The 26,089-nt window shown below is 27.4% G+C and overlaps 2 protein-coding genes across 8 annotated transcripts; both read right to left on the bottom strand.

Moving 5' to 3' along the window:
* Positions 1-475: 475 nt before the first annotated feature.
* LOC134835100 (peripheral plasma membrane protein CASK) lies at positions 476-25,888 on the bottom strand. Of its 7 annotated transcripts, none has more exons than XM_063849961.1 (21): positions 25,839-25,888; positions 24,846-25,040; positions 24,253-24,365; positions 24,027-24,132; positions 23,890-23,967; positions 23,457-23,814; positions 22,637-22,759; positions 22,431-22,566; positions 21,208-21,392; positions 20,986-21,153; positions 7,751-7,933; positions 6,764-6,928; positions 6,243-6,311; positions 5,656-5,685; positions 5,499-5,597; positions 4,748-4,886; positions 2,810-2,866; positions 1,877-1,996; positions 1,697-1,819; positions 1,048-1,331; positions 476-923 (listed from the first exon to the last, which is right to left on the bottom strand). In XM_063849961.1, the coding sequence occupies exons 2-21, from the start codon at positions 24,902-24,904 to the stop codon at positions 744-746; spliced, it is 2,775 nt and encodes a 924-aa protein (XP_063706031.1). In that variant the 5' UTR covers positions 24,905-25,040; positions 25,839-25,888; the 3' UTR covers positions 476-743. The 7 variants fall into 7 exon arrangements, with proteins under 7 accessions (XP_063706031.1, XP_063706029.1, XP_063706034.1 ...); XM_063849959.1 differs by having other exon boundaries at positions 25,649-25,887; XM_063849964.1 differs by having other exon boundaries at positions 21,208-21,371; positions 25,649-25,886.
* LOC134834605 (putative fatty acyl-CoA reductase CG5065) lies at positions 10,819-12,534 on the bottom strand. Its single transcript, XM_063849338.1, has 3 exons — positions 11,931-12,534; positions 11,705-11,859; positions 10,819-11,648 (listed from the first exon to the last, which is right to left on the bottom strand). Exons 1-3 carry the CDS (start codon positions 12,249-12,251, stop codon positions 11,099-11,101), a joined length of 1,026 nt encoding a protein of 341 aa, XP_063705408.1. The 5' UTR covers positions 12,252-12,534; the 3' UTR covers positions 10,819-11,098.
* Positions 25,889-26,089: the final 201 nt, after the last annotated feature.

Raw genomic sequence — 26,089 nt, 5'->3', positions numbered from 1 at the left:
TAGCTTACTTTTATTTATTTTATAATAATTTGGAGTGTCTCATTGTACCTTTTGCTTTCTAAAATGACTATGATAAGATAAAACTGGATAATAGAAATAAGTATAACATTCGTTGATTTGATTAAACGGGATGCATAATTCAAATTTGTTTACACTTATAAATATCTTTTGAAGAATATTAAAAATCAACTTTTTATAACAATAGTATATTAAATTGTGTCCCTAAAATATAATAACAAATTGATAAATGTAACAACTGACATACATATTTGTTTAAACTTGTATGTGATCATATCGTTTTTCATTAATGGTAATAAGTTTCATTATATTTAAATTTATTTTTCTAACGTGTTTTTTTTATTAAATAATTTTTAATACTTTTTCTTTGAAACATTTACACATGATATACCTGTTTTTATTTGTTTCTTAAATCAATTTTTTAACATTGTTTTCAACTGTTTTCTTCGATTTTTTTATTTAATGTAACAAAAAGTTTAGTAAGTTATAATAGATTTTATTAATATTTTGTTCTTAAACTTTCCTACTTTTGAGTTTTGAAAAACATATTTTATTTTATTAGGTATTTTATGTATACTTCATATAATTATAAATAAAAAATAACTAGTAGCTCACGTTTCCTACTAACATGTGACCTATTTAATCGATATTTCATGTATTAGTCCTTCGCATTCGCAACAATCGCATCCTTCTAAGCATTCTACACACTCTAGCTCACTATCTTGTCAGTATAACCAAGAAACAGGAACCCATTGTGGTGTTGAATGCACTTTATCTATTGCATTTTCAAGTGTTGCTATCGTCTCACCAATATCATTATTCACGATTGTCAAATCAAAGAAATGACCGTAGGCATGACGAAGCATGTCAGATTCCTTTGCTAGACGTTCTAAGCTTCCGTCATACTGGAAAACAAAAAAAAACATGATTCAAATACATCGTTTAAAAAATTTCTAAATAGGTACATACATATGTTTTCAATGTACATATTTCAAAAAGAAAAAAATATTACGTATATTAAATACTTACATCAGCAATATTTTGTATATTCGGTGCGGCAATAAAGACAACATATGGTGTAAACTCTGCAGATCTCAGAATTTTTAAGGCTTGTGGTTCAACATCAAGTATTGCCATTTTACCATCAGCGTGAATTCTGCGAATCGTTTCTAATTTTGTTCCATACATAGCATCTTCATGAGTACCATATTCTAAATATTCATTCGCTGCAATATCTTGCATCATTTCGTCATGCGAAACAAAATAATAATTTCTGCCGTTTTCTTCGTCTGCTCTGGCTGGTCTTGTTGTATCTTTAGATATCATAAAACGTAAAATTTTGGTGAAAAAAATAATTAAAAACGATCAAAAAATTTGAAAATTCTGTTCAAAATTATTTTTGGAAAACAAAAAAATTAAAAAAACACACAAAATAAAATTTAAAAATATATTTTTTTTAATTTTCCTTACGAAATAGTATAAATCTATATAAAATGTCTATCCCCCATGGTTTTTATTTAAAAATGTAACGCAAAACAAAAAACATTTTTGGAATACCCTAAAAATTGAATTTTCAAAATTTTTTTAAGCCCACATAATTTTTAAAAATTGTGGACTTTTGAGTTTCATTTGGATCGGCCTAATTTAAGAAAAATAAAAAAGAAATGAAAAAACTTACGTGGAATCGGATAAGCATATTTATCTGGATATTTTGCAATCAGTGTGTTTTTGATATGACGCCTTCCAACACCATGAGCGCCCAATAAGACTAAAGTTTTTCGAAGAAATGCTGGATCACCAACTACGAATTATGAAAACTAGAATATATATTACACTTGTTATTTAAAAAAGTACTCACGTGGAACTTTCACAACCTCTTCATATGTGACTAAATCAAGTTGGTCAAACACAGCATTATGTTTCGCCAAGTACTTGTCGCGACATTGTTTCTTTTTACGACTAAATATTGAACAATTAACTGCAATAAAACGAAAAATAGTTAATAAAACAAACAACAATAATATTGTATGCTAGATATTGTTTATTTTAATTTTCATAAATACAAAAAAAGTAAAATTCGTTATAATTACTGTGCATCTTAATAATAAAATAAACTGATATTGTTATGAGCTTTTATATTGATCTGTTGCAAACGGGCAACAGAGAAATATTTTTCTGTAAATACACTATATTCAGTAAATTTTGATGTATTTCTACGACGGTAACAAAATACGAAGTCTTAAAATTACTAATAGAACAAGATATAGCAACGTAATATTCTGAATTAAAATTTTAAGTGTATTTTATATGATAAGTAATTGATATCAAAAAACCAAAAATTCTTGAATTTATTGGATCATGAAACCTTTGAGTGTCCCGTTCTGAAAATTCTTTACTTAAATTAAGGAAATACTAAAATCAATATTCCCACACCCACTGGAGAAGATAAAAAGGGAAAATAAAATGATATATTGATAGACTTTCATTAAATTGTGATCAGGATCTTTTTTTTGTTATTTAGTTATCTAGAGCACTTTACTCTCACATAAATACAATTTCTACATAAAAATTGAACAATGTTATATATGTACTTAATAATCAACATTACTCATGCGCATTTATTGATAAACAGAAAAAAAGATTGAAATTTTTATACATCAACACTTAATTTTCTTCGAGCGCTAAGATGTACTTTAAGCTTTTGTAAATTAACTAATAATGTAAAAACGGATGCAACTTAATTGGCAAGGTAAGAATTCAAAAGCATTTAAAAGTTTTTTTTTTGTTGTACCTGTTGCTCCATTACATCCTTCTGCATGTGATGCACAACCTTGACCTGATTCTGATGCTAATACACATGACAAAAAATTACATTTTTACACAAATATTGAAACATTTAGAACAGGATTTTAAAAGTTACCACACAGTTTAAAATAATTAAATCAGAAGAAGAAGAAGAAAAACATAAGATATAATTAAGTTAGTTATGTCACAGAATAGAAGGTCTCTGTCTCTAAAATGGGTAATTTATAAATCTAAATAATATTTTTGAAATATTTATCTAATTATATAGATTATGAAATGAAAAGCATAAAGAGCATAGGAGCACATAAAAGAGTATGAAAAGGTACTTCCAACCAACTTAAACTAACAAAATCCGTTTCCATTAATTAAAATCATAAAGCGATTGAAGTAATATAAGCTGCGAAATACTAAGCTAATGATTTTTTTGATGTTAATTTACGATAAAACATTTTTTTATTATTTCTAATCTTTATCTTTTCCGTTATGTTTCATTATTGTAATTTTTCACATTTAGAATAGGGTAGGGTAGAGTAGGGTTTACTAGACTTAGTCTAGTATGGCTCGCACCGCGGACTCTAAAGAGTCCTATTGTACTTCATACTGTGAAATCGTAAGCTTTCTCAGTAAGAAGATCCCAAAGGATTTCTAAAATTTCTTAGTAAATTTTGAGCACAATTGAAGTCAAAAAAGTTTTTCATGCATTTCGAGTCTCGAACCGACGACTTTCACCTATCAGTCAGATACGCTAACCACTGTACTAAGCTGACTCCTTTCACATTTTTCGTTCATTTATTTTTTTAAATACCACTTTGATAATAAAACCTTAATGGAGTTGTGGCTTATGAATGACGTGCAACATGATGTAATTTTTTGCGTTTGTAATAAACAGGAGGATAATCTTCTTATATATATTCGTTTTTTTCTTCCATTTTTTTTTTATTTTAAATTAAACGAAGATAAACAAGATCAAAATTGATTATTTTGATTAAATTTAAAGTAGGTACATAGTTTTCTCTAAGTAGCACCCTGTATTAAATTAAATAAGGGACCCCTAATTTATCATGATTATTATCACGTTTTCATAAATGTATATTCTAATCAATTAAAATTATTATTAAAAATTAAACTGTTTCTAGTTTAAATTGAATACTTTTGCAGTACAAATGAATAAAAACAAATTCAAACATATTGGACAGCATTAGACTGAAGAGAGGACATTAACTTTGAGGATGATTTCCTTTTTTATCATGTTAAAAAATCAGAAAATAAAATGAATATATACCTAAATTAGCTTTAAATGATGGAACAGTCCGTAAGCATCATATTTGAATACCAAAAAATTATTCTGATGATACAATACTATATTTTGTATTGAGTGTCAGAAACACTGGTAAAATAACTTTTTTTGTTAATAATAACTCATTAATAATGCTTAAGTTTTACCTGACACACTTTCATACCTCAAATTATCTTTTAGAATCCCATAATCGAATGGGCTGAGGTGGAGTTAACCTTGAAATCATCTTTCAAAACAATGGTAAAATTATCATGTTTAGAAGTATAATACTTTAAAATATTTAGATGACAAAAAAATAATGAAAATAACGGAATGCAAATTGATTTTATATGAATATAGATAGTTCAAGCAATTAAATTGTTTTGGATTATCTGTAAATATTAAAAGTTAATACTTAAAAGGTAAATATGTAAATTTTAAAAATTTAAAAAAAATGGGAATTTTGCACATATTATTAGATATCTTATTAAGTTTTTAAATAACATTATGAATAATCCGAAACAATTAAAATCACATAAATAAATAAAATACTGTATATATTTCAATATAATAGCTCATTATATGTTGGAAATTGTTTTCAAAATGCAAAATAAAACTTCATATATTTATCTTCCATTTTATACATACCTTGTTCTGGGTTCGATTTTTCAGCAGATTGGCATGCAATGCGCCATTCTTGAAGCTCAGGAGATGGAATCAGACCCGCTGATCCACCTGCAGTATCATGACGTGCCTGCCACCAATGAGGATCGTCTTTATTAATTATCTGAAAATAAAAATTACAATACAATAATGTTTTATTCGTTCGACTTGATTCACATTAGCTGACTATACTAAAGTTACATATATAATTTTAAAAACTTTTAAAAGGACTCTACAAAGTAACAGATTTTAATAATAAAGGATATAACAATAAATAGAAGAAAATAAAAATTAGTATGTATTCAATATATCTTTACATTAAAAAAGATATTTATTGAAGGTTAATCAAACCAATTTATAGTCGAAAAAGTAGTTAGAAAAACAAAACAACAATGGTTTCACAATCACTGTTGATTGCAAATTATTAACAGTAAAACCTCAGAAAGTTTAAAAACCAAATATTCTACTTTGTGTTTCTATGCATAAAAACTTTGAACAAACAATTAAATTTTACTTGTTGTCTACATTTAAATCGAAGCTAAGACGTGTCTTATCTCACATCAACAAGTAGTTAAACGTATTCTATGAGTAGTATGTTCATTTTGATATACTAGGGGATAGGTAAGCTTTTTCGAAAAAATACGAAAACGGAAAACAAATTCCCTTTTGCTTAACATTATTCACGATGAAGATAAAACACTTATGATGGTCAAAGTATAAAATCGTATTTACTTACTTGTAAAATATCACCAACATGGAATGCGATTCCCGCTTGAGCACATGGTATCAAATCATCTTCTAGTGGATCATAATCAAACTGGGCTCTTACAAAAATCTGTGAGAGTAAATATCAGTTAAATTATTATAAAAGTACAAGTCAAACCGATACTTACTAACACTGGCGCTGGTCTAATCCGGAATAGCTATTATGAACAAATAACAAAAAGTATTACTATAAAAAGTTTATCACTTTTAAATATTTTAAAATACATCAATTATTATTTTTTAACAACTCCCTTTTACATGTAGATCCGTTTAAAAAGTGACTTCAGTATAAGGAGTATGTTAATATTTTTTAATTTTTTTAAACGAAATAAACGAAAAATTCATCATGAAATTTAACACTACTTGCTTTTTACTTCAAAACTCAACAACTATTTTTTAAGCTTTAAACCGCGTTTTGTGTATTTTTCTGGAAAAATATTGCTTGAGGAACTGATCATATGATTTTTCTTTTCTTTGTTTTGTTTTATGAAATATAAAATTCAAATGAAACTGTTATGCATGTTCATGCCAGTCTTTTATGTAGTTTTTGATTCATTCTTTGTACTGTTTCTGTTAGTTAAAAATAGCCTTTGGGTAAATGGTAACACAGAATGACGGTTCTGTATTATTATTATTTTAGTTTTTTTTTTTAATTTTCTGAGACAACTGTTACAAACAATGTAGAATTATATATATATATATATTTATAGCTTACCTCGCAAGGCGGCGGAGCACTTCTGTAAGAAGGAACTATTTTAAAGGTAACTGAGCCACGGGCATCACGCTGAAAATAAAAATATTTAACTTTAAAGCTTTTTTTGATAGAATTAACAGGATTTTAAAAATTTTATTTTTTATAATGAATACTTTAATTTTTTTTAACAGGAATGAATATTTTTTTTATTTAATAATTTTACAAGTGAATAAGCTTATAAATTTTATCTAGTTTTTATCATTTGAAATAAGTAAAAAAAAAATATGGATTCATAGAGAAATTTATATACTAATTTACAAACATTTTGATATAAAAATATTTAACACATAAAAATAAATCGTTCAATTAAATGAAAAACCGACTTAAATGAGTTTTATTTTCCGATTAGTTATTATTCAAAAACTTATGATCTTAAAAGACTTCAATTTTTTATTATTTGTAATAAATAACTTAGTGCAACTATAATTTTAAATTATTTTATAACTTAGTAATTTATATAAAATATGTTTGTGATCACTCACCAATAACTTTTGAAGCTGTCCAACAGATTGATTTTGTACAGGCTGTCCGTTAATTTCTCGAATTTCATCTCCAACATGCAGGGTCGCTTGTCGATGTATCATACCACCATGCATTATTCGTGCCACTATGCATCGACCATCTTCAGTCATTTTTAATGTTATTCCCTAAAAATTTTCGAAATTTAATTTTTATTTTTAAAGCCAAATTTTTTACTATGTTTTTGTCCCAAAATTTTTTTTTCGAAATGGAGGATTTGCTTTACTACTACTTAAACTTCATATTTTTTAACTTCTAACGTTGATTATTCACATTAATTAATTTTTGTTTTTATTATTTCAAAGTTTTAACTTAAAACTTTTAAGTCAAAATTGAAAAAAAAAATTCACAAAATTAAAATGTAAGAAAAAATAATAATTTTGCTCACGTGACTCAAAAAATCTTTTATCTAAATTTCGATATACATATTATGCGTTGCTAGTTAAGTTCAAGTTAAATTCATATTCAATATAATTTTAATGTAAACTAGATATTTTTATCATTTTTCAATCAGTACCGAAATATGTCAACAATTTTTCTTTTCTTAAAATATGTTATCGGCTCATTTTTCCCCCTGAATATTTTTGACAAAATCGGAGGGGGGGGTTGACATAAAGTGAAATAATTGAATTAAATGTAGTTGTTTTTGGTGTCTACTTTGAGATTTGATAATTTGAAATTGATCTCAGAGTACTTCAAGTTAAATATCTAAACAAAAAAAAAATCATGAATATAACTGTCAAAACATTTTGAAAAATATTTATTTTAGAGAAGAAAATTCTTGTTATAGGCTTTTCAATACAAAAATTCTTCAAAATTGAAAAAAATTGAAGCGGCCTTAGTAGTAAAGAAAAATAAAAATGTTAACAAATTTGCAATAATAATTTATTAATTAAATTAATTTATTAATTTATTATTAACTTAATTACAAGTTTGAAAAAAAAACATACCATTGGTTCGTCTGTATTCTTCTGAAATTGTACCAATCGAACACGAGTTACATGTTGAATATCCCCATTATCAACATTATCAATATCGTCTCCATTGAATGGTGTTAGTGGAGGTGGTGTGACTCGAAGTGCTTCTTCACCATACACGTCACGTGCAACTACATCGTGTGTGTGTAGTAAAGCCTTAATTCAAAAGAGACAAGCAATTGATGTTATCGGCTCATTATAGAACTAAACGAGTAGCAAAATGATATGTTATAAGTGATGCATCAGTCACAAAATAATTTTTTTTTATAATGATTGTATGACATTTAAATAAATGTTATAAAAACGATAATTACACCCCACAAAACTCCAAAAAATTGCTTGCACAAACTTTAGTTATTTTTTCAATGGATGTACAAAATATCAGTTTACCTTTTTTAGTATTACAGTTTACCTTTGATGATGTGTTATTAAGATACAAAATGACTTACTTGCTACTCGTCGAGATTTAACAGAGTAAAATTAAATCAAGTCAACAATTTTTATTTACCTGAAAGGAAAACAAATCTTTTAAATTGTATTTATATTAAAAACAATTCTTATAAAATAAAGTCGGTAAACAACTCGGTAATAATGTTTTTTGGTTTCAAAAATATTTAATTTTAATAAACATTAGAATATTTCCTCTCTTTCAAATCTCTCCAACATTTTTTTTTTATTATATTCACAGATAAAATCTACGAACACCTTTTTCCATAAAATAAAGTGCTTATCTTACGGAATTATACTTCATTTCATTTTTTTACTATCGATTTTCAAAATTTCTGTTCAATTGAAAAACCATTGATTTAGAATAAGAAAAAAATAATTCTGATATTCTTAATGTTGTATTTTAATGGTAAATAATTCAAGTGAAAACATGTCTTTTTAACCACAACTTGAACTTGTTAAATAGAAATTTGTCATTTAAAATGAAGGTAGGTTCTACTTAAAGAGCAAAGTCATGTTTTTGACATAAAGTTTGTTTTTTAATATCCAACAAAAGCAGATATTGTATGAAAATATGTACGAACCCTGAATTAACAATGAGTTACTATCTATGAAAATAAAAATTGTTGAAGCTTATTTTCCTTTACAAATTTGATTGACAACATGGTTCTTTCTTTTTATAATTTTTATAACAATTAAAAACATATTAACAAAAGTAATAATATTTATTATGGTTTAATAATTATTATATAAAATTATGTACCAAAAAATACTTTTGATTATAACAGTGATAATACACAACCACCGTTCCATTTTCATATTTTCATCGTAATTTGGAATGCTAAAAATTTTTTTTTGTTGACCTTGGGTAAATATAAAGTTTCATTGATAAGGACATTTGAATAAGTTATAAAGCTCAAAATCATACACACAATTTTCAGAAAAATAACAGCATTACAAACTCAGTCCGTAAAACAAAAATTTCATACGTTACGAAACGTTCATATTCAGTTAATAATACTACCTATTAAACATTTTTTGACAACTTTTTCTCATAAGTTAAACTGAAAACTTCGGTGTTACCAGAGTTTTGGATGTTTTATTGCAGCTTCAAATAAATTTCAATGATGAATAACAGATGCAAAGACACAGTCTTACAGTTAACATTTGTTTCATAGCACAACGATACCTGTATGACTATGTTTCTGCAACTGCCAATATGAGTTAAAATATTTAAAATATGAGTTAAATATTTTTTATTCTGAAGATAAATATTTTAAATAATAAAAATAAACAAGTATAATTAAAAAATATTAATAAATTATTCTTTTAATGTAAATTAATTATTTGAAAAAAAAAATTGATTCATCTAATTGAAAATCCGATCAATTTTCTTTTCAATGAACGAAAAAAAGTAAAATTATTTGATAGACATTATCTTCAATCAGAATTGATACATATTGGGGAGGAAAAATTAATAATGCTATGATACAAAAAGTTATACAAATAGAAAGGAAATTGAATCGGAAATAACATTTCGTTAATGTATTATTGCAAAAAATATAGTACAAGTATTCAAATTCTAATACTACTAGTTCTAAGAAAGTATATGGATTGTTTTATTAATAAGATATATGTTCTGAATTCATATACACCAATTCAATTTTAAATAATATGACGTTTTAATCCGGTATAATTGGTTCATCAAAAAACAAAAAGCAATCGTATCTGCCGATTCTTTTATTTTTGTATGAACGTAAGAATGTTATTTCCAGAATATTTTAAGAATACCAAGTACATATTTTTTAACCGTACATCTCTTCTTATCACTAGAAAGCGTGGTTCCTTATGTGGACTACGTCAATTCGTAAAAACAATTATTATGGTAAAAATGGGACAAAAATTTAAACAATGATGCTTTTGACCATGACTGTTTCTGAATACTTTTTTTTATTGCTTTATCCCAATTTAAATATCACACTTTTGATTCTTTTTTAAATCCTTTTAAATTTTTAAAACACCAGTAAACTATGAAACATTTATTGATTTATAACAAAATATTAAACTTTTTTCCTAGAGCAAGACTCTTACTACACACCACCTGTTCAATAATAATTTATATCATAAATTCAAAATTATAGGACTCCGAAAAGTTGGAATAACAAATTCCTCATTAGCAAAAATATATCACATCTTATTATTAGAATATAACTCAATATTAAACAAAGTGATATTTTAACACATTTGTCCAATTTTTTCATCATCTCATGATTCGCTTTAGCATAAGGAATGTTTTCATCTTTTTCACCAAGTAGATATCGCTTTCCTCCTAAAATGCAATTTTTCAAATACAACATCATGTCAAATTGTACAAAATCGGTGTAGTGGAAGGCACGAGTGTCTTCTTCTTTTATTTCGTTGTCAAGAGATAAAAATTTATGGTTTAGAAATTTCCAGTTATTCAGTATGAAATATTCCAAAGCACAATTAGCATTGTAAACCTTTCGTTGCAGTCCAAGAACGCTAAAAAAACATGTAGTATTATTTGTCAGTAGCATAAAAAGTTTACAAGTATTTAAATTAATTACAAAGGAGTCCTTCCAGTAAGTTTTAATCCATAGTCTATTAAAATTGCTGGCAAAATATGAAATAGTATAGTTTTGATAAAATTTGTTATTCGAAATCTTGCGATTGAGCCACCTGGAGCCCAAATCATTTTTTCTAGAGGCATGTCTTCTGCCATTTCTTTTGCAGATGAAACAATCCCCTCCATTGATATTGTTCTAATAGTAGAAGTAGATGAGTTATAAACTGGTAAATCAGTGCTGGAAAAAATAATATGGTATATTCAAAGTAAAAAAACTTAAAAATGATTTACACATCATCATCAATAGCTCGTTTCCAAGCTGCAACAATCATCGCTTTTATAGATACGTCAACAGGAGTGAAATCAGCAATGTTATCTGGATTGCAATACATTGTTCTCGTTATCCCCATTCCACATCCCACCAAAATTCCTACAGGCCCATTGAAATTATCAATCCAACCAGGAAATGGATCTTTCATTGTGGAAATTACAATTGACGGACGAAAACAAACCACTGGAAGAGTGGACTTGTACTCATTGATAATCTGTTCGCTCAAGTGCTTTGAGAAAGTGTATGTGTTTGGCATAAACTTAGAATATTTTTGTTCCAAAATATCTAAAATATAGTCATCCACATTTTCTGCAATCCTTATAGAATCTCTCCAGTCTGCGATTGGTGGATAAATTTTTTCTTCAACAGTTTTAGACTTAAGATTACAATAAGTCGTAGAAACGTGCAAAATTACTTTGATGTTTTTGAGTGTTTTTGCAAATTCCATCACTTCGCGCGTACCTCGTGTATTCAACAAAATTGCATATTTGAAATGATCATCAAATCTAAAATTTTAAACTTTTGTTTGATGGCTTAATAGATAATGAATCATACATTTCACCTAACACTTGCCGCTGCATGAAATATCATTGATACATTGCTCATGTTTTTTAACGAGTTATGATCCAATCCTAATTTTAACATAGTAACATCACCTTCGACAGGTGTAATTTTTTCTAGTAAGTTTGGTTTCGTTCTTTTAAGAACATCAAAAAGCTGTATATAAAAGAATTTTTTAAATAGTCAACTGAAGAGTTACAAACAGTTAAAAAAGACGGAAGATTTACCGGAATAGATTTTAATTCTTGCAACCTTTCTTGTACACTCTTTCCACGTCTAGCCCTTATTAAAACAAATATTTTGTTAATTCCTGGACACGACCTTATCAACTTTTCCAAAAGAACTTTTCCCATAAAGCCTGTACTGCCTGTGATAAAAATATCACGTCCATTAAAAAATTCAGGAATTGATGGCCGTTCCGGGTCCGTATTTTTTGAGTCAAAGAGTACGCCATCATTTATGAAATCTATTTTGAAGTCATCCTTCTTTTGGTTGGGAACAATCGTTTTTTGATTCGTATTATTTTGACTTTTTAAAAAGGCATGCATGTTTAGTTAAATATTTGAATCCTTTTGGCGAAAACTTTTCAACCGACTCTCACGGTAACTAAAGGTATACTAATAGTTAGACAATGAACTTAATAATAATAATATATCAAACGGAAATATAATCGTATTATGAACTATGTACTTGCAATGTAAATGTATTTTGGTCAGTTATTCACCTTTTCTATTTTATTGGTTAATGAGTAAAATATAAGTGAAATGCAAAAACGTAAAAATAAAAATAAACAAGGTCAATTCTTTTGATTGACGAATGGTTTTTACAGTACATTATATGCTGATTATGGAACTCTTATAAAATAACTGCATAATTTAGATAGAAATAACTGAGAAAATTTTTGGTTGTAGGTATGCTAAAATTGGCTTATTGCCAAACTTATCACGCGATATCACTCTAGTATATTCCTTGTCATTGTCTCAAATGTAAGAAGAATCCAGGAGTAGATGTCAAAATATGCATTAATAATTGTATTAAAAATGAAAGAAATAAATTCAACTGTAAACAAGGAAAAGTACACATAAATTTTATAAATAAAATAAATCAACCGCAATATTTTCTGTCAAAAACATACACTAAAAACATTACCCTGTCCTCTTTAAACTGTGTAAACATCTGCAATCTTACACTGGTTGGAACAATAATTAAATCTTGAGATATGAAAGGCGGTATTCAGCTATTTAATGGCGCATCAAAAAAGGTTTTATTTTTTCTTATTTAATGAAAACTAGCGGACCAGTTTATGTTGTCCTATAATAGAAGTTTTTTGTTTTCACGAATAAATTGACATGCTTAAGTTCCGTGTACTCTACAACAGATTTCATAAAAAAAAAACAAAAGCTATGTTTTCATTTAAATTATTATAGCTTATTATAAATTATAGCTTGCCAATAATTTCATGTATTCAAATCAGTCATATCGAGTTTTGTCTTAAAAGGGTTATTAAAGTCATTATATTGTTTTAATTGAATGATTAAAATGTTAATTTAATAATTACAAATATGTAATTTGATAAAATTAATGAAAATATGAATTTTTATAAGTTTAATAAAACGTTTAAAAAGTAACTGAAATACATTATATCACTCAAAAATTTCATAAAGTTATACTATACAATACACTTAATCAAACATACACAAAATTTTTCATCATTATCATACACATATGAGAAATAAGTAACTAAAAGTATGAAGTATGTTTTGATAATTTTATAATATTATCAGATATGTTTTTACTTTGTGTAACCCACTCTCTTCTTAGTTTTATAATTGTTGTCTCCACGCTTAACAGTCACATTGTCTTACCTGGTGACCAGAGCACGAATTTCCATTCGGCACTCTAACACGAAATGGGCTATGTACAGGACAAGAAGTTCTGGGGCCCCATCGCGAGGGGCCTGGTAATGGCACTGAGTTAAAATTGTTTGTATTGCTGCACGGATTACATAAAGTTGGCGGCATTTGAGGCAGTAATGGTGGTTGTTGCATCCCATGTAATGAAGCTAATGAAGGACCATGACCTGAAAAATATGAGTTAAGTTGAAATTAAAAAAATAAATATATATTTTTCTTTTTTAATTTACCTAAGCTCATTGTTGGCATAGGTCCACCAGGTGTATGCGGGGGCAACGTTGCAGGTGGCCCGGGTCCTGAATGATGACACATCGGCACACATGGATTAAGCCATGGTAAATTTGCCCCCGCGCTACTGATTCCACCACTGCTACTACTATGTCCGCCGAAGAAAGGATCCACGACGTTCACAAAATCTTCTTGGCTAACAGAGCATGTTAATCGACGAGGTAACGAACTTGATGATGCGGAGTGATGACGTGATGATAATGAGGATGAGAGTGGAGGAGGGGATGACTGTCTCGAATATATTTTGGTGGCTTTTGATGACAATCAAAGTAAGTAAATGTCACCTTGTACACAGTTCTAGATTGCAGGTTAGTTTTTTTATTGCTGTGGAGTTTGATTCTTGTACGTTTGTTTTCGTTGTTGACGTAACAAAAAAATAGAAAAATAACTGGTGTTTGTTGTCTGTTTCTAGTATTAAAACAGAATTCTTCGCGTATACTGATATTTCTCCAATAAAAATCATAAATTGACCTTTTCTCGTCCTGTATTTTAAGAACACCAGCAAACCGACGATATTATTTAATTGATTTTATGACATTCAATGTTTCAATTAATACTTAACAAATACTGTATGTTTTTATTGGTTTTGCACTTTTGTTTAGTAAACAAATAACATCTTTTAAACAGATAGAACATTCGATAAGACAACGACAGGTCATTCTTATTCATTAGTTTTAATTTTTTGTAGTAATTTATTTATGTTTATTTTCTATAATCACGCACATTTCACTTACAAGAACATTTTCTGAAATGAAATTCCTGTATTTTTTCACTGACCAACACTTTTTTTTATTAACAATGAAAACGTTAGTAAATATTGTATTAAGAATTTTCTGAAAAAAACGTTAATGATGAAGATTTATAATACAACTCAAATCAATATTTTAATAAAAAGACACATTTTTATGGTGGTAGTTTTAAATTAAATAAAATAATAATCAAAATATTATTTTGAAATTTCAATTTAAATTTAAAATAATTTTTTTTTTTTCAAAATACTTAGGTACTCTCCAATTTTTCTATTGAAAAAAATCTTTTTCTTAGCTACATTCAGAAACTTTCCATACAAAAAAGTAATTAATAATATTAATTATCACCCAACAAACGTTTTTGTTTTTGTCTCTTTTTTGTATAAGCTTTAAAAATACAATAATCATAATATATTTTGATATCCATTATAAAATTAGAGAAAACATATATCAATAATCGGATATTAAAAAGTATGAAAATTATTTTTTACCGCATTTCATTTGTCGTTAGTGTGTCAACTTATCGTTGATGAGCCTTATGTCGTTGGTGTGCCCTACGTCTTTGGTGTTTCAATTTGTCTTATTTGTTTCAAATTATATTGATTAAAAGAAATATTTGAACAAAATTGACATCGGGAGTCGAAACGCGGTAACTTTGTTCGTCGTTCGTCTGACGACGACTTTATATATAGGAATATTTATTTTTATCTCTCAGGGCTTTAGGAATTTCGGAAATTTAAGAACACAAAGATTTGTGTAAATAAATACACAAGTCACAATTTTATTTGAGCCAAATCTGAACTTTGTTGCTCTATATGTGATTTCAAAACTCAATATTAAACATTGAATATCCGAACACTGTATAACACTGTATGTATATCCTACATATATAGAGACATGTAATTTCCGCTTCTAGCAAGATATTAAAAGTATTATTAAAACGATTATCATGTCATTCATCAGCATTGATAAATGTACATATATAATGTGCATATGAATTTTAATATTGAAAACGAAATTGATATAGGAATATCTGTCAGTCATACATTCATCCCGTTGGTTGATATTGATTTTGTCCTTTTTTTCAAATAATCTGATGTAACAGATGACCGTACTCAAAGTTACACTTATGAGTTATTTATTTCTTATAAAAACTGTTTCTTTATATTGTTTTCAGAACTATCCAAAAACTTTTTGCACAAGAAACAAAACGCTTAATTTTTTCTGAACTTTTGCCAAGAAATATTTACATTCACACAACGATATTGTGAAAAAAAATACATACACATTGAAAATGGATTTGGAAAAACAATCATACATAATATGCAGATTCCAACGTTTTAGTAACCTAGTTTATGCAAGATATGACATGTAAGTCATAAAAAAAAACTATTTCACTTGAAATTTCAAAAACAAAACTAATAAAATGAATTAAAAAGGCTTCATTCATACAGAATTTTATTTAAATTGAATTACAAAAATTAAATAGGTATTTGTAAAAAAATAATAACTACAGACGTATCTGCTCAGAAACACTGTGTTTGTATTGTTTATGTAATTATTATAAAAGTTATTAAGATGTTACATTTTTATTGCAAATATTGACCAATTTGTTAGGAGTCTTAAATATTTTTTCTGTGTTATTAAAAGTAATTCTCTTAGAAATCTTTTTCGTTAACATGTATGTAAAAAAAGTTCATAACGCTCAAAAGATTATAGCTGTAAGCAATATATACGAGCCATATGGGAAATGTCCCTTCCAGGGTATGTAGCACAGTTTCGAAAGTATTCATTTCTAGAGATTTTATTTTCTGGCAACGGTCCACAAAAGTTGTTTGCTTGTATAAATATATATTTTATATGTATATATTGTATTTTTTGTGTCAGATCCACCTATGTGATGTACGTTTATTCATTTTATTAAATTTAGGTACCTATAACGAATTGGCTGTATTGAAATCACATTTTCTAAGGATATGCTTAGCGGTATGAACAAAAAACCAAGTATGATATGAAATGTATTATACATGTTAGTTAATCTTTATTAATACTGAAAAAATATTCTTTAAAAGCTTTTTTATTCATATTCTAATGTTCTTACTATTAGTATATTATTAATAAAATTTAAAAAAATTATATTACTAAAAAAAATGAAACGCATAAAAAAATAAATTCATAATATGTAAATAAAATTATTATTAATTTATTTTTATAATGGGTGCATTCAACAGCGCTCATTGCTTCATGATTTTCAAAGTTTGTGATTGTTCGGTCCAGTTCCAAAGACAGATGCTCAATCAACGTATCGTCACTCAGAGCATTGGTTTGTCCTTTGTCGGCATCATCATGATTGTTTTTTCTGTATTTTGTTACCATCGAATGGCTTCAAGTAAAAGTTTGATAAATTGTAGGATTCTAATACGTATTCTAAATTCTGACTCATGATTTTGTTTGCATTATTTTTTTCTAATCCCAACAAATTTCAGTTTAAGTTTCATAACTTAAAAAATGAAAACTTTTTATTTGTATACATACTTATTTAAATCAAATGTGTCATGAAGGAAAAAAATGATTTATTCAACAGTGGAATACAAAATATTCATGATTCATCATGTGCGACTTGACTAGAATTTCTCTAGGACAAATCTCTTTAAATACATACATACGTACACATGATTTAGCTTCAATAAGAAAACGATGATAAAAAGAGAATAAAACGTGAATCTTATGTGAATAAAATACTAATACTACACATCCATAGTACAGCGTGACTTCTTTTTGGAAAAGGAGTGGAAATATTGAATGAAGGTCATTAACAAACGATGTGAGAAATCGAAGATTTTTTAAAAAGTTCAATTTGGATGCGTGAGAAAAATTAAATTCTTTGAACTTGGAAATTAAGTCAATACATAAAAATTAAATAAACATACTTTAAATAAACTACCACCATCAAAATAAAAAAGGAGTGTCACTACATTCGATTCAAATTTTATTGCAAATATACCTGTATTTGTTGATTCCAATAAATAAGAAATCTGTAGACCCCAACTTATAGCTTGTCTTTCTTGAAAAGTATTAGGAAAATATGTGACCTAGGACATTCACTCACTATATACTATCTATTATTTTTTGTACTTTTTCCTATTTTAAAGTTCTACTTTGTCCCTCCCTTTATTTTTTCAAAAACTTTCTCTTTTTCTTTTCTAAGTCATTTTTAATAATCCATACATATAGTGGTTTGTATTTCGTTTTAATTGTTTCTTTATATTTTTTTGTTTTTAAAACTATTGATAACTAGAGTATTAATAAGGCAAAAATCAATGTTAATTTTTTTTTTTTTTACTTTAAATTAATTTGTATTATATTTTCTACTATTTATTTTCTTGAAGAGTTGTTGATGATATAAGGGCTCACGTATAACTGATAGAAATTATTAATTTGTTGAAAATGGCTTGATTCAAGGGATATCTGATGGAATTTTCACTTTTCGAGAAGAGAATCGATTTCCATTGGTACATGCTCAGATGCTGATCCAGAAGAAGAAAGACAGTATTTGCAATACAATATAAATGTTGTCATAGCAACCGGAAAATCTGTACAGTGTGTGACATACGCTTTGCAACAAAAGGTAAAAAAGGGCTTACAGCATCCAAGAGTTCAGAGATTGCGCAAATGATCAAGCTTTGAAAATGTTTCATAAGGTGTGGGCATTACAGGAGAGAGAAATGAGAACAGCGTTACCCAGTTGACAAATTCCTCGTTTGCGACATATTTATTATTTAAAGATAATGTTTACGAAAAAAATGAGAAGAAAGAGTAAAAATAAAACCCACTCCACCATACACTCTCCCACATTTATTCATCATAAATAAGTACATAAAACAAAATGCAATATACATATTAATGTATAGAATTTCACCTTTTTACTTATAGTGTGTCATATTTTCTATATTTACCACAAATGCGTTATTTCCTAAATGCCACTTTTCACATATAAAATTTCTAATTCCTCACAAAATTTGAATAATTAACACGATTCTCATCAAAAATGTACATTATTTATATTCAATTGTCTACACAACGTTACAATGTTGAAAAGTGCATTGAATTTGCTTCTATGATCTAAAACTTTGTTTTTATGAATGTAAACATTAGTTTTTCTAATTTTTAACAAAAATGCATCACGATACAATAGTTTAATGCTTCTTAATCTTATTGTGCATTAAAAATATTCAAACATAATAAAACGCACATATCAAATTAATAAATAAAATACTGGACCAACAATATTTACAGAAAGTATAAGTGTATGTATTTACTATGAAACTAAATAAACCGGATATGCTTTTATTACTTTTGGTATTGTTTATATTGCTAAAAGGAGCATTTATTATAATGCATAAAATATTTCGTAGGAATTTTGAACAATACATAGGCCATATATAAAAACGGGACCATTTTATTTTAGTCTTTGTATTGTTTTATCAACTGCTTGATTTATTCAATATAGTCATATTTATACCTACTATTTGAAATTTAATATAATTTCGCCACAACAATTTTGGATCTACTTGTTATTAAACGTCTTCAGGTGTAGTAAATGGAGTATGTACCTTTGTACGAAACCAGTTGATGTTAGCAACAAACTTAATTAGCTTACTGAGGTTTTTATCCGCAATAAATGTTTATATTTAGTGTACACAGATTTTCCAAAATTTTAATTAAACAAACCGTATGTCTTTTAATGTGTATTTTTCTTATTTGTAAAGTTTCCATCATATATATTGGCGAATGAAGCATAAATAGTAAATGTGGAGAATATGGTGGATGACATCTGCTTAAGGATGGCATCACCGCTGTCCAGTGACCCATTGTGATTGAATGCTTTAACATTATAGATGCGTATTGTTAAAGCATTCAATACAATACTTTAAGCATACATTGATGATGCTAAGTTGCAGGATTAAAATGTTATTGCACATAAATTTTTGATATTCTTACATTTCATACTTTATTTAAAAATCACACAAATATCACACCATATTACATTTTATATTTTGAGGAAAAAACAATGAACGTATGCAATCAGATAGAAAAGTTATAGATGAAAAATTGCTTTTATTGGATTTTTCAAAAAGAATGATACAATATTGATATATACCAGAAAAAAAGAACACGACAAGGCAAAAAAGTAATAACCGTAACATTTATGGCACATCGAGTTTTCGCCGAAGGTAATAATGTACAAAGCCGATTAACAATGTACTGTTACTTTCAGTGTGATTTTGTGCTGTAAAATTCTTTTGTGTCATAAGGAAATCAAAAAAATAATTAATCGGTTTAAAGTTCCCCTTTTACACATTTTTTAAAAACTGAATATGCCTTTATAATTCCTAATTTACAATATTTTTATCTCCAGTTATACTAAAAGGTATTTTATACTATGTACCTAGGTATTTATTTTTCTTTTTAATTTTAGGCCGCTCCAAATGAAAATGAAAAATAAAGTCCAAAATTTTTTAAAATAAAATAAGAGGGGAGACAAAATAAAAAAAAATTGAAATACTATTTTCATACAAAATGACAAAATTTTTAACTATTTTTGAGTGTTAAATATTTTTTATTTATTTTTTTTTACTTATCTTTTTTGAGATTTGCTAATTTAAAACAGATTTTAGAATATTACATATTAAAAAATTAAAGAAAAAAAATTCATAAAAAATAACTGTCAAAAAATTTTGAAAAATAAATTCAGTAATTTTGTAAAAAAAAATTTAAATTAGAAAATTTATGTTAAAATACGATTTTTTAAACAAAAATTATTAAAAATTTAAAACTTTTTAAAAAAATTTTCTAAAAACATCTTGAAAAATTATGAAAATACTTTTTTTTTGCCCCATTATATTTTTGATTTTCATTTGGAGCGGCCTTATAAATTATTAAACGTAAATGTTTTTTTTACAAAAAATACATAGCTTCTAAAATGTTGTTTTCACTTTGAAGGTTAGGAAATAAGTGAACCAGTTTAGATCCGCAAATATTTATAAAATAATATTGTTCTTACTTCAATATATAATTTGGTTGTTACACATCAGACAAATTTTTAGTTATACAATAATTGTATTACATCTTGAAGGGTTTTGCCTGAAGCATGTCTATTAAATACTCATGTAATACGAGGTGCTTCACGAACTTAATGCATCATTTATTACCAAATATAACCCAATGCAATCCAATTAAGACGGAATACGTAGAGAAACCGAGATGTTTAACCGACATTTGAAAAATATATATTCACTAAAAGTAATTAAAAGTTCTTTTCACTCACTAACCTGCATGTGTGGAGTTGCTAAAATATTGACCAGCTCAATCCTATCCCGTGCATATCGATGTCCTGAAACTGAGGAAATTGCATCGATTGCATCTCTGCATCGATTAATAGCGTCTGGGGGAGGAGCTCGTGATGGCGAGACAACATTGCAACTGACTTTATCAAAGAGCTGGGAAAATCAAAAATAAGATGACGAATCATATTTATAAATAACATTTGATACCTGTAGTAAAGAGTGTAGTCGACTATCAGTTAACATGCTCATAAGAACGTTTATGTCAACGCATGGATCCTGTAGGGCAACTATGTCATCTAAAGAGTCAAGAATTTTTTGAACAGCTTCCGTTCCCACTTCTTCATCTAACCATTCGTCGGAATTCACGTTTACTGAAACAAAAAAAATAGTTTCTTCTCAAATTGAAAATTAAATGTCAATTGATTCTAAAAATTTCCTGAAAATTAAAAAAATGTTAATTTTCTTGTTAGGTAATTTTCATCTTTTTTATTGCCTAATTGGATTTTGACTTTTTAAATGGACGAGTTTCACAAAAAGAACGTAAACTTAAGATTCAAATTCATAAACATAATATAAATTGAACTTTTCTTTTGAGAATTATGGCATTTGAAAACTTACTTACGCGTTTTATATTCGTTTTATATTTTCAAACTTAAATGTCCCAAAATAGAAATATAATTAAATTTTGGTCACGCGGCTTTATCAATCATAACCGATTAATTTTATCCTTTGGGGAATTTACTAGCCGTAAATTTGTGGAGGCACACAGAACAAATAAAAGTTTTGAGCCTCAAATTCTGAAAACTTTATTTGAGAATCAAAATGCTTAGGAGGCCTCTCAATACTTTATCACGCTACGAGTCTGTTTTTAATTTTTCAAGGAATTTTTCATTATGATAAATTTTTGTGTTAAAATTAGAAATATGATTTCATAAATTTTCGTAAAACATATTTTACATAAAATTATTATTGATGTTTTTTATTTTTCCTAAAATTTTGGAAAGTAAAAAGAAAAGTGAATTCCTTGTCCCCTTTGTTTTTAAAAATTTTTACAAAACTATTAAGTTTCATTTGGAACTAAGGACGTTCATTTAACATTTAATAGAATATATTAATAGAAGTGAAATTTTTGTTTCAATGCTTGAAAATAATACAAGTAGTTAAGTGTAATAAGAGTTCTCTCAGTCACTAAATTAAAATGAAAATTTGTATTTCGCTAATTTTATTTTAAGTCGCTTGGATCATATGCAGGTTATTCAAAAAAAAAAAATAAATAAATAAATATAAATGTATATATAAACTTAATAGTAATAAATAAAATAAAAATTTTAATAATAAGTTCAGTTCATGATTTCCGTGATATTAATTTGATACTATTACTAAGTACTTAATAAATTACGGTCATAATTATTGAAATACAACACACTCACTTTCAGAGTCCAAACAATCAAGAGACACAGCACCAGCTAATGCTTGAACGGCTCCTTTGAGTTTGCGTCTAGCATTATATCGCTTCAAGCCCTCCACCGCGTCTGCTAAATGAATTTTTTGTAGTTTATCGCGATCCTAAAAGTGTAATATGCGAATCAATCTGATTGTCACTTACTATAACGTATATTTATTTAACGCTACTTACTCTCATCCACGGATGCTCAAGTATTGCTGAAATCTTAGGCCGATGATGTGGATTAGGTGCAAGCATTTTTAAGACTAAATCTTTGGCAGACGACGAAATAATTTTCCACTCCGGCGAGTCCAACTAGAAGATAGAGCAAACAAAAATACCAAATTGTTGTCTGTATATGAATTAGGCCACTCCAAAAAAAAAAAAAAAGACGCTGTTGTGCTTCGTTGCGTGTCCGTCCGTCCGTCCGTAGCGGAACTTGTATGGAAAACTTGTTTAAAAACTTGTGCATTTTTTTTTCAATTTTCAGTGTTCTTAAATAAATTTCAAATATACAAATATCAATGTAAAAAAAATTAAAATGACAAAGAATAGTTTTTAGGCCATTAAATTTAATTATTTCACTTTATGTCCCCTCCGATTTAAAAAAAAAAAAAATCAAGGGAAAACAAAAATAATTAGTAAAAAAGAAAATTTTGTCACATTTATGTTGGTACTTTTTTTTATTGAAAAACAATAAAAATATTCACTGTTCATTAAAATGATATTAGATTTGAACTTAATTTGCTTTTACAACAATTTTTTTTCGAAATTGTGATGAAAAAGCTTTTGAGTCAAGTGGCCAAAATTATTTTTTTTCCTTAAATAATTTTTTATATATTTTCAATTTAAACTTAAATAGGTATAATGAAAAGAAAAATTAATTTAATTTGAATAATCAACGAAGACGTTCAAAAACTTCGGAAAAAACATAAAAAGTATAGCATATTTTTTTTTTTATTATGCACCCACTATTGAGTTTCATTTGGAGCGGCATTATTCAAATTCTTACCGCAACACGGCCACGAGCAATAGAATCTGTTAATCTTTTCCCGGAACCGACAAATGGCAGTCTTCCACTTAGTAAAACATGAAGCATTACTCCAGCACCCCATACGTCACATGCTTTTCCATAAATGCGATTTTTCACGACCTCTGGTGCCATGTAATGAGGACAACCGACGCGGCCATACGTTTCCACCGAGTCGCGACCATTAGGTAGTTGAACGGCTGCACCAAAGCCCCCTAATTTGACTGGTGCCGAGTTGTCCGCCGTCGCTAGTAAAGCACATGCTGGTCGAATATCTCGATGAATTATATCATTTTCGTGACAATAACGCAATGCTTCTAGAATTTGTCGCATATAGTGGCTACAATGAAAACAGATTTAGTTTTATTTAGATTTGTGTACATGCATAAAAATAAATAAATACTAAGTAGCTTACCATGCAACTGCTTCGCTATACACAAAGCCTCCAACAGCTCTCCTCACTACTTCAAAACATATATCAGAACCTTCCATACTAAAAAACAAAACAAAATATTTTTAAAAAATTTATAAACTAATTTTATAAGATCTTACTATTCAAACACCATATACAACATGCCCTCTGAGCTGTATGTCTCCAGTAATTCTACAATATGTGGGTGTTTTAACATATGACATATTGTTGCTTCTCGTTTAAGATCTGGAAAAAAGAGGAAAACATATGTTGATTTTACAAAACATCTAAATAAAGGATTGTTAACTCGATTTGTATTTTTAATTCAAACCAAATGAAAAAAAAATAAAAAATAAAAAAAAATACCTGCTGTACTTAAGCCTGGTGTTGCCGTAAACCGTGCTACATCAACAATTTTAACAGCAAATGCTTGATTTGATTCGCGATGAATACATCTTCGGACAATTGAAAATGGTCCTCTGAAAAAAATTAATAAAAAACAAAATAAAAACAATCGATTACACTTATCCCTTTTTTTCAATAACAAAGTCAACATTCAGTTTTTTTTTATATTAGAATGAATATCTCGAATGAGAAATATAATAAACATCAATTCACGTATGCCCAAATCAATATATGTGTATTATTATTGCCTTTTACACGATGAGTTTTTCGGTTTATCAGTCAAGTTTTACTTTTAAATTTTCGTTTTAAAGGATAATTAATTAAATGCAAATTAGGTACAAATGCTAATGTTTAATATAAAAACTTGTGTTAAGAAGAATAGAGCTTTTTAAAAATCGATAGGTACTTTTTAACAATTTAATTTTAATCAAATTAAATTTTATTTTATCAAGTTATAACGTTAAAAAGTGTACTATCTAAAATTATACCCATAACATTATGTTTTTGCTATTGTAGTTCATCAAGGATCAAGCGTTAGATTTGATGATACTTACTTTCCGATCACTTCGCATAATTCATAAACGTCGTCAAATAACACTTCGTCATCTGCCATCTTTCAGAAGTCCGTTTTTTTTGTACGAGTTAGATAAACAGATTAAGTGAAAAATAAGTTCACAAGGACAAAATGTTGTCTTTTTTTCTTCTTCTTCGTTCGAGTTTTGTCACTCTATATATTTTATATCTGTAATCTAAAATTATTATTATTATATAGAATCATACACATATTATATATATATATATATATATATTTAAATATTAAAAATACAGTATAGAAAGACACATCTATCCATCCAAACATCAAATATGTGAAGTAAAGGATGTATTTTAAAAATAACACAAGAAGTAATTATATTCATTGTTTATCATCTTCATTGTTCTTCCTATTCTCTTTTAACAACGTGATTTAAGTTTTCTCTATTATTATCACGCTTTTTGTCTTTTTTATTTCTAAGAAAAAGAGGACACTTTTGTAGTCAATAACATTTGATTTTCACTTAATTTTTTGAGTTAGAGTCCTTGAAAATTTATGTCCCGCAATCGATGAAGAAATGAAGAAAAATCGTTTTTCTCTTGGTTCAAAATAGGTAATAATCAAGGATAGGAAGAGGAGATTGCGAGAAATTGGATACCAGACGTCCTCACCACATATCAGATACTATGATGTAATTAATTTTGGCTATCACTCGTAAGCACCTATGTTACACCAATCCATTAATTCTTAATTTTTTCACTTTTGATATGATGTGTTATGATGTGTAATACATAACTCTACATAAACATTGATTATCGTATTTACATAAATTTATATAAAGATGAATTTGCCTTAACTAGCTCATTTAGTAAAAATCTTTTCACTAAAATAATAATAATAATATTAATGATAAAAAAGTTTGTAAATTTGTAATCAAAACTAGGTGAAAAATTTGCAACTACACCCAAAAGTTATTTTTGCAAATAATCTCACGAAATTCACTTTTCACAGACACAGTTGATGTTTCTAGAGAATCACTTGGTCATCCTTTGAATACTTTTGTTTCATCAATTTCAAATTATACTTTTTCTTTTCAATACCCTTTTTTTTTCATCAAAACACTTGTATGAAGCACTTGAAACTGGGATCAAAAATGGATCCCATGTTAACTCGACTTGTACAAGAAACTTGAAACTGGGATCAAAAATGGGTCCCATGTTAACTCGACTTGTACAAGAAACTTGAAACTCGGATAGGACCCCAGCA

Source organism: Culicoides brevitarsis, chromosome 3 (assembly GCF_036172545.1).
Source record: "Culicoides brevitarsis isolate CSIRO-B50_1 chromosome 3, AGI_CSIRO_Cbre_v1, whole genome shotgun sequence".
Taxonomy (NCBI): domain Eukaryota; kingdom Metazoa; phylum Arthropoda; class Insecta; order Diptera; family Ceratopogonidae; genus Culicoides; species Culicoides brevitarsis.
This window is presented reverse-complemented; position numbering and strand designations above follow the sequence as displayed.